Source organism: Melanerpes formicivorus, unplaced genomic scaffold, assembly GCF_026170545.1.
Source record: "Melanerpes formicivorus ecotype bairdi unplaced genomic scaffold, bMelFor1.0.p_v2 SCAF_77, whole genome shotgun sequence".
In the NCBI taxonomy this organism is placed as follows: Eukaryota; Metazoa; Chordata; class Aves; order Piciformes; family Picidae; genus Melanerpes; species Melanerpes formicivorus.
This window is the reverse complement of record NW_027142429.1, coordinates 1,902,987-1,912,477: the sequence shown is the minus strand read 5'-3', so window position 1 is coordinate 1,912,477 and position 9,491 is coordinate 1,902,987. Positions and strand designations below refer to the sequence as shown.

The 9,491-nt window shown below is 58.6% G+C and overlaps 1 protein-coding gene across 1 annotated transcript; it reads right to left on the bottom strand.

Moving 5' to 3' along the window:
* Positions 1-683: 683 nt before the first annotated feature.
* Positions 684-7,731, bottom strand: POLE3 (DNA polymerase epsilon 3, accessory subunit). The gene is made up of 4 exons (XM_068164122.1): positions 7,536-7,731; positions 6,618-6,703; positions 2,712-2,830; positions 684-2,223 (listed from the first exon to the last, which is right to left on the bottom strand). The coding sequence occupies exons 1-4, from the start codon at positions 7,599-7,601 to the stop codon at positions 2,063-2,065; spliced, it is 432 nt and encodes a 143-aa protein (XP_068020223.1). The 5' UTR covers positions 7,602-7,731; the 3' UTR covers positions 684-2,062.
* Between the last annotated feature and the right edge of the window lie 1,760 nt (positions 7,732-9,491).

Sequence of the window (9,491 nt, the reverse complement as noted above, 5' to 3'; positions counted from 1 at the left end):
GATGGGACAGCTCCACCTCTCTGGGCAGCCTGAGCCAGGCTGTCACAGTGTGCCAGGGATGGGGCAGCTCCACCTCTCTGGGCAGCCTGGGCCAGGCTCTCACAGTGTGCCAGGGACGGGACAGCTCCACCTCTCTGGGCAGCCTGGGCCAGGCTCTCACAGTGTGCCAGGGATGGGGCAGCTCCACCTCTCTGGGCAGCCTGTGCCAGGCTCTCACAGTGTGCCAGGGATGGGACAGCTCCACCTCTCTGGGCAGCCTGAGCCAGGCTGTCACAGTGTGCCAGGGATGGGGCAGCTCCACCTCTCTGGGCAGCCTGAGCCAGGCTCTCACCACCCTCAGGGTCAAACATTTCTTCCTTCTCTCCAGTCTGACTCTCCCTCTTTGAGTTCAAACCACCTCCCCTTGGCCTGTCACAACAGCCCCTGCTTTGTCCCCAGCTTTCCCATGGGCCTCCTTGAAGTACTGGGAGCTCACAAGGTCTCTTCTGCAGGCTGAACCACCCCAGCTCTCCAGTTCTTTCCTGTCTCCTTGCTCCCCTCACACCAAGGCTGGGTTGCAGCTGCCTCCAGCTTCCCTTTGCCATCAGCTGCTCCGTAAGCATCTCCCAGTGAAGGCTGTGCCTTGGCTGCACAGTGGGAGGCGTGCCCAGGCAACCCCCATCAGTGCCCACCAAGAGGCTCCATTTCTGTACAAAAAACTGGCTTTTATTTAGGTATTGTTCCCATCCCAAATGTGCACCCCAGATATGTACCAGCAGAGGAAAAAAAAGAGGAAGAGGAGCTAGGAGGAGGCCTTTGAGTCACTGGGGACCTCGGGAAGACGTTGGCAGCTTGGTCTTCTCATCTGTCACTGACTGCAAGCCACAGGAACCAGGCAGCAGAAAATCTCTGCTGATTCAGTTCCCTTCAGGAGCTGGGCTGCTGCTGTGTGGAAAGTCACAAGAGCAGGTGGGCTGTGCAGAGCTTGGGGGGCATTAAGGTTTTGGTAAGGAAGGACAAACTGTTCCTCACAAGGGCCACTGGAAAACTGCACAGCAGCCAAACTCCTGTGTGTTCCTGAAATGGACCCAAAAACTTTCCTCAGGATTCCTTCTGCAGCCCTGGGGCTAAGCTCAGCATTAGGTGTTCAGTCTTACAAAAGGTCACTCAAACCCTAAAGCATTTTCCCCCCTCCCAAGGAGCTTATTCTAATAGATCCTTCCTCAGAGAAGAGAAAGGGAAGGCATCAGAACCAGCAGTTCAAGCGTGGCAGAACAAACTCCAGCAGCCCTAAGAACACACCAGCTGCTCTCAGCCTTCTGGCAGCAGGCATTTTGCAACCCACAGGTCTGAGGCTGGCCCTGGGAAGGAGCCTCCTGTTGTCAGCACCCTCTAGGGGCCTGCCTACATCTCCGGCATGACTGTCAGAGGGCCAAAGAGGGACCCCTGCTGCCTTTCAAGACACAAACCAAGCACTTATTGGTATTTCATTTACATCAAGTGCTGGGAACTTGGCTGATTTGCAGCTCACTGCTCCTTGGACAGCTGCACACAGCTGGCACAGCTAAAGGGCACAGGGTCACTCTCACAGCTGGAGCAGGAAAAGAAGGCACAGCCAGAATGCAAGAAAGTTACAAAACCCAAATCAATTGGATAAAAAGCTTCAGGAGACAGCTTCCCAGCCTCCCAGCATCATGGTGTAGCTTCCAAACCCCAAGGGGTTAATGATGTGTTTGGCTCAGCCCCTGACTTGGTTTAAGCTTACTCAGGTCTCTCAAGTTCTTCTGGCTGCTTCTGTACTGAGCACCTGATGCTTCTTCCTGCCTCTTTCACAGCCAGCCCAGTGAAAACAGCCCAGTGTGTCCAGAACCAGTGCCAAGCCCCTGTGAGCCGGCAGGACACGTTCCTCCAGGAGGAAGTGTGAAGAGAAGTCCTCTATGTACAGGTGAAGGCCAAAAAGGCTGTGGAGGAACAGCCCAGAGCTCCTCTGGAAGCAGGAGGGGCCCCAGCAAGGCTCACTTACAGCGTTTGCAGCCCTCCAGACCACCCCCAGCCCCTGTGCACGCCTCCCTCCTCAGCAGGCTCAGTTGTCCACCTCTTCCTCATCATTTTGCTCTTCCTCCTCCATCCTGTCGTCATCATCATCATTCTCTTCCTCTCGGCTCTTATCTTGCTCCTCCGAGTCTGTCTTCTTGTCCTTGTCCTTCCTGGCTTCTTTCTTCCCTCTCTGCTCACGCCTGTAAACTACAAAGGACAAAGAGAGGGCACTGACCAACTGCCAGCTGCTGTCTCCAGGGCAGGGACAGGACAGTGGCTGAAATCCAAGGCCCACAGGCTCTCCAGGCTTACAAGGGAGCAGTGAACTCGGAGAGCAACGACTCACCCTCTTATCTGAGCTGTGCTGAGCAGCTCCATGGGGAATCAGGTTAAGTTTCAGCAGAAAGCTGCTGACAAGGACGCAGGAGTTGGCATTAGAGGCAGCACCCAGGGCCTTCCTTAGATAAACATGCTAGGGGGGGGTGAGAGCAGGTGAGACCTTCCCAATTCCTCCTCAGTTTCCCAATCCTCACTGTTATCCCAGTCCCGTTAAGGTGCACATTATTTACTCCCCAGGCAAACTGCAGTGTAGGAGGCTGGGCAAAGAGAAGAGAAACAAGACAGGCAAGTAAGTGTTGCTTGTCCAGTGCTGGAGGTGCTCAGCAGGCTCCCTGGACGTGAAGTGTGGATGGTACCTTCCAGGGACTCTTTCAGAGGGGCTACGAATCGCTGGAACTCCATCTCCTCCATGGCAGAGAGGACATCGCCAGCGTTCAGCGTCTTCCTCTTCCCCTTCATGGCAAAGTTGTTTGCACTGGGCAAAAACAAGGAGGAGAGAGGGTTAGCTGGGAGCTGTCACCAGTTCAGGCTTCTTCAGTAAGGCACAAGCAACTTCAGGAAAACCCCAACCAGCTCCTAAACTTCTGGGGGGGTTGAATCACAAGGAAGTGATTGACTCACTCCAAGGACATTGAGAGGCTGGAGCTGGTCTAGAGAAGGGCAACCAAGCTGGGGAAGGGTCTGGAGAACAGGGCTGGGGAGGAGCAGCTGAGGGAGCCTGAGTTGGTTAAGTCTGCACAAGAGGAGGCTGAGGGGAGACCTTGTTGCTCTCTGCAGCTCCCTGAGAGAAGGCTGGAGCAAAGTGGGAGGTTAGTCTTTTCTCTCAAGGAGTAAGTGGTAGGACAAAGATTTCCCTCTGCTGTGAAAATGGCTGCCTGCAGCAACTGGAATGTGCTGCCCAGGGAGGTGGTGGAGTCTCCATCCCTTGAAGTGTTTATTTAAAGACTGGATGAGACACTCAGTGCCATGGTTTAGCTGATCAGATGGTGCTGGGTGATAGGTTGGACTCAATGATCTCTGAGCTCTTTTCCAACCTGGTTAATTCTGTATTCTGCTCCTCCTCTGGGAACCACCTGGAGGGGAGATGCCAGGCAGGTGCTCCCCAGCAGGCCTGCCACTGTGTGCCCACATAAACTCTTCTCTCCATCTTTATGAAGTGGAATCCTGCCACATCCTCCAACCCCAAGAAGAGACAAAATGTGCCCACTTCCATCTTTTAACCAGACACTGGAAAAGGGTTTTCATTGACATGGTTGTCAGGAACTAGAACAGGCTGCCCAGGGTGGTGGAGTCTCCATCCCTGGAAGTATAGGACACAGTCTCAAGCTATGCCAGGGGAAGTTTAGGCTAGAGGTGAGGAGAAAGTTCTTCAGTGAGGGAGTTGTTAGCCATTGGGATGTGCTGCCCAGGGAGGTGGTGGAGTCCCCATCCCTGGAGGTGTTCAAGAGGGGATTGGATGTGGCACTTGGTGCCATGGTTTAGTCATGGGGTCTGTGGTGACAGGTTGGGCTTGATGATCCTTGAGGTCTCTTCCAACCTTGGTGATTCTGTGATTCTGTTCAAAAGCCCTTTAGATGTGGTGCTTGGGGGATATGGCTTAGTGGTAGACTTGGTAGAGTAGGGTTAGTTGTTGGGTCTTGAAGGTCTTTTCCAACCTAAATGATTCTGTGCCAAGTGACAGACATGGCACCTGGGGACATGATTTAAGGCCCATGGTAGTGTTAGGCTTACAGCTGGACTTGCTGATCCCAGAGGGCTTTTCCAACTGAAACAATTCCATGATTCCAGGTAGGTGGTGGAGTCACCATCACTGGAGGTGTTTACAAAGAGCCTGGATGAGGCACTTGGTGCCACGGTTTAGCTGATCAGATGGTGTTGGAAACAGCCTGAAGCTCCACGTGGGGAGGTTTAAATTGAACATAAGAAGAAACTTCTTCACTAAAAGGATTCTCAAACACTGGCACTGGTTGAATTCCCATCCCTGGAGGGGTTTAAAAGGCACAGAGATGTGGTGCTGAAGGACATGGGTTAGTACCAGACTTGGTAGAGTCAGAGAATGGTTGGACTCAGTGATCTTGAAGGTCTTTTCCAACCCAAATGACTCTCTGATTCTCCTAACAGCAGTGTAAGCTACCTCCTTGCTCACACTGGCTCTTTGGGCTGCTTTCCCACAGTAGTTTTCTGCTTGCCTGAACCTTTTCTAAACTGGGGAGGAAGGAGAGAATCTGAATGTTGGCTGTGTCAATCCCAGAGAGCCATGTGAGGACACAACCCAGCACAGTGGCTGCCTGCATGGCACATCCTGAGATCTCCAATAGATAGCCACCCCAAAGACATTGCTGTGTCCTCTCTGACCAGCTCCAAGGCTGACTCACGCTCGGCTCAGCCTTGCCCTAGATGCTGAGTGGCCTGGAATGTCAGCACAGTGCTTTTGCCTTGCCAGGAAAAGCCACACAGCCATTTTCTATGCCTAATGACAGCTTGGGACCTCTCCTGTCCCCAGTGGGGTCAGGACAGTATCACAGTATCACTTAGGTTGGAAAGGACCTCGAGGATCATTGAGTCCAACCTATCACACGGACACGACGACTAGACCATGGCTCCAAGTGCCACATCCAATCCCCTCTTGAATGCCTCCAGGGTCGATGACTCAACCACCTCCCTGGGCAACCCGTTCCAATGTGGAATGACTCGCTCGGTGAAGAACTTCCTCCTCACCTCGAGTCTAAACCTCCCCTGGCACAGCTTGAGACTGTGTCCTCTTGTTCTGCTGCTGCTTGCCTGGGAGAAGAGGCCAACCCCTTCCTGGCTACAACCTCCCTTCAGGTAGTTGTAGAGGGCAATCAGGTCACCCCTGAGCCTCCTCTTCTCCAGGCTAAACAACCCCAGCTCCCTCAGCCTCTCCTCACAGGGCTGTGTTCAAGGCCTCTCCCCAGCCTTGTTGCCCTTCTCTGGACACCTTCAAGTGTTTCGATGTCCTTCTTAAACTGAGGAGCCCAGAACTGGACACAGGACTCAAGGTGTGGCCTCAGCAGTGCTGAGCACAGGGCACAAGGACTTCCCTGCTCCTGCTGGCCACACTCTTCCTGATGCAGGCCAGGATGCTATTGGCCCTCCTGGCCACCTGGGCACACTGCTGGCTCATATTCAGGCGGCTGTCAATCAGCACCCCCAGGTCCCTCTCTGCCTGGCAGCTCTCAGCCACTCTGCCCCCAGCCTGTAGCTCTGCCTGGGGTTGTTGTGGCCAAAGTGCAGCCCCTGGCACTTGGACTTGTTGAATGCCATCCTGTTGGCCTCTGCCCATCTGTCCAGTCGGTCGAGGTCCCCCTGCAGAGCCTTTCTGCCCTCTAACTGACCAACATCTGCCCCTAACTTTGTGTCATCTGCAAACTTGCTGATGACTGACTCTACCCCTTCATCCAGATCATCAATGAGTATGTTGAAGAGGATGGGGCCCAGCACTGATCCCTGGGGCACACCACTGGTGCCTGGCTGCCAGCTGGCTGTGGCACCATTCACCACCACTCTCTGGGCTCAGCCTCCAGCCAGTTCCTCACCCAGCTCAGAGTGCTGCTGTCCCAGCCAGGGGCTGACAGCTTGGCCAGGAGTTTGCTGTGGGGGATGGTGGCAAAGACCTTGATGCAGTCCAGGCAGACCACATCCACAGCCTCCCCACATCCAGCAGGCATCACCTGGGCATGGAAGGAGCTCAGGTTGGAGAGGCAGGACCTGCCCTTCCTAAATCCATGCTGGCTGGGCCTAAGCCCTTGGCCATCCTTCAGGTGCAGTTATTGCTGCCAGGATAATCTGCTCCATCACTTTCCCTGGCACTGAGGTCAGGCTGCCAGGCCTGGAGTTTCCAGGTTCCTCCATCCGACCCTTCTTGTGGATGGGGACCACACTGGCCAGTTTCAGTCACCTGGGACCTCACCTGTGAGCCAGGACTGGAGGAAAATGATGGAGAGTGGCCTAGCTAGCACATCTGCCAGCTCTCTCAGCACCCTAGGATGGATCCCATCCGGTCCCATGGACTTGTGAATATCCAAGTGGCTCAGCACCCCTCTGTGGAGCCAAACTGCTTTCCTCACAGGTTGAGGGCAGCTCAAACCCAGCTGCTGCTGCCTGGCCTACATTAAGGATTGTTTCATTTCTACATAGAACACACACTATGGAAGGAAACATTGGGGAAAAGCTCTTCAGGCCCAGCCAGCAGAGGGGTGAGTAACCATCTGCACTGGGTAGCTCATGCAACCAACCCTTACCACGATGTGGCATAGAGCACAAAGACGCTGGCCGCCCGGGAAATCGCGCTCCGAGCTTCTTTGGAGATGTTCACCCCCTCAGGAAGCTGCAAAACAAACCCAGCCTGCATCAGCTGCTGCTGCAAGGACCTCAAACCTGCCCAGCGTGGGTGGCAGCTCTGTTGTGGTGGCTCAGCACAGCTGGAAGGGCTGCAGCACCTCCCCTGTGGGCACAGGTTGGGAGAGTTGGGGCTGTGCAGCCTGGAGAGGAGAAGGCTCCAGGCAGACCTCAGAGCAGCCTTGCAGGACCTGAAGGGCTCCAGGAGAGCTGGGGAGGGACTCTGGCCAAGGGCTGGGAGTGCCAGGAGGAGGAACAATGGCTTTGAGCTGGGAGAGGAGAGACTGAGAGTGGAGAGGAGGAAGAAATCCTTGAGAGTGAGGCTGGGGAGACTCTGGCACAGGCTGCCCAGGGAGGCTGTGGCTGCCTCCTGCCTGGAGGTGCTGAAGGCCAGGCTGGATGAGGCCTTGAGCAAGCTGGGCTGGGGGCAGGTGTCCCTGCCCGTGGCAGGGGGCTGGAGCTGGCTGCTCTGACAGCAGCTGAGAACCAGCCAGGGTCTGACTCTGCTCTCCCAGGACAGGAAGCTGCGCAGGAGCAAAGGGACTCCTGGCCCGGAGCAGCTCTGGGACAATTCCCCCCACTCTCTCACACTCCTGACACGGCTCGGCGGCAGCCGGGGGCAGGTCTCCTCGGGAGGCCAGGCCGGGGGCCGGCAGCTGCCCCCCCGGGAGGCTCCTGCCGGGGCCGGGGCACGGCTGGGGCAACCGAACGGCGAACACCGAACCCTCGCGGGGGCAGCCCGAGCAGGGCCGGCCCCCCCGCGCCCCCCACCCCCCGAGGCCGCTAACCCCCCCGGAGGGAGGCCCCGGGCCGGCACCCACCGCCTCCTTGATGATGCGGGTGATGACGGCGTTGGGCAGGTTCAGGTCCTCCGGTCTCTCCGCCATCCTGGCACACCGGCGAGGCTAAGCGGGGGGTCCCGGCCCGCGATGGGGGGGCGAAAAAGCCCGGGGGGGGAGCCGGCGGGACCCGGCCGGTGCGGTCCCGTCCCTGCCTCACCCGGAGCGGCCGCAGCGCAGCGCCGCAACCGTCAGCCGCTCCCGGCGGGCAGCGCGGCCGTCCCGGCAGCCACCGCGGCGGCGGGAAAACAGCGGCGCCCGCAGCGCGGCCCCGGGCGGCGCGCGCCGCCTCTGAGGGGATCCCCGCGCGGCTGAGCGGAGCGCAGGGGCTGAGGGGAGCCGCGCGGGGAGCGCAAGGCGGCAGCGCCTGAGCCCTGAGCGCTGAGCCCTGAGCGCTGTGCTCTGAGCCCTGAGCCCTGTGTGCTGCGGCTATACGCTGAGCCCTGTGTGCTGTGCACTGAGCGCTGAGCCCTGAGCGCTGAGCCCTGAGCGCTGAGCCCTGAGCGCTGAGCCCTGTGTGCTGAGCCCTGAGCGCTGAGCCCTGAGCGCTGATCGCTGAGCCCTGAGCGCTGAGCCCTGTGTGATGAGCCCTGAGCGCTGAGCCCTGTGTGATGAGCCCTGAGCACTGAGCCCTGTGTGCTGCGGCTATGCGCTGAGCCCTGTGCGCTGAGCCCTGTGTGCTGTGCGCTGTGCACTGAGCCCTGTGCGCTGAGCCCTGTGCACTGAGCGCTGTGTGCTGTGCACTGAGCCCTGGGAGCTGAGCCCTGTGTGGTGTTCACTGAGCCCTGGGCGCTGAGCCCTGTGCGGTGAGCCCTGTGTGCTGCGCGCTGAGCACTGAGCCCTGTGTGCTGCGTCTATGCGCTGAGCCCTGTGTGCTGTGCACTGAGCCCTGGGCGCTGTGTGCTGTGCGCTGAGCCCTGTGCGCTGAGCGCTGTGTGCTGTGCACTGAGCCCTGGGAGCTGAGCCCTGTGTGCTGTGCACTGAGCCCTGGGCGCTGTGTGCTGTGCGCTGAGCGCTGTGTGCTGTGCGCTGAGCCCTGTGCGCTGAGCGCTGTGTGCTGTGCACTGAGCCCTGTGCGCTGAGCCCTGTGCACTGAGCGCTGTGTGCTGTGCACTGAGCCCTGGGAGCTGAGCGCTGTGTGCTGTGCACTGAGCGCTGAGCCCTGTGCGCTGAGCGCTGTGTGCTGTGCACTGAGCCCTGGGCGCTGAGCCCTGTGCGGTGAGCCCTGTGTGCTGTGCACTGAGCCCTGTGCGCTGAGCCCTGTGCACTGAGCGCTGTGTGCTGTGCACTGAGCCCTGGGAGCTGAGCCCTGTGTGGTGTGCACTGAGCCCTGGGCGCTGAGCCCTGTGCGGTGAGCCCTGTGTGCTGCGCACTGAGCACTGAGCCCTGTGTGCTGCGTCTATGCGCTGAGCCCTGTGTGCTGAGCCCTGTGTGCTGTGCACTGAGCCCTGGGAGCTGAGCCCTGTGTGCTGAGCGCTGTGTGCTGTGCACTGAGCCCTGGGCATTGAGCGCTGTGTGCTGTGCACCGAGCCCTGGGCATTGAGCGCTGTGTGCTGTGCACCGAGCCCTGGGCGCTGAGCCCTGTGTGCTGTGCACTGAGCGCTGAGCCCTGTGCGCTGAGCGCTGTGTGCTGTGCACTGAGCCCTGGGCATTGAGCGCTGTGTGCTGTGCACTGAGCCCTGGGCGCTGAGCCCTGTGTGCTGTGCACTGAGCCCTGGGCGCTGAGCCCTGTGCGCTGTGTGCTGTGCACTGAGCCCTGGGCATTGAGCGCTGTGTGCTGTGCACTGAGCCCTGGGAGCTGAGCGCTGTGTGCTGTGCACTGAGCCCTGTGCGCTGAGCGCTGTGTGCTGTGTGCTGAGCCCTGTGTGCTGAGCCCTGAGCCCTGAGCACTAGGCCCTGTGTGCTGCGGCTATGCGCTGAGCATTGCGCTCTGAGGCT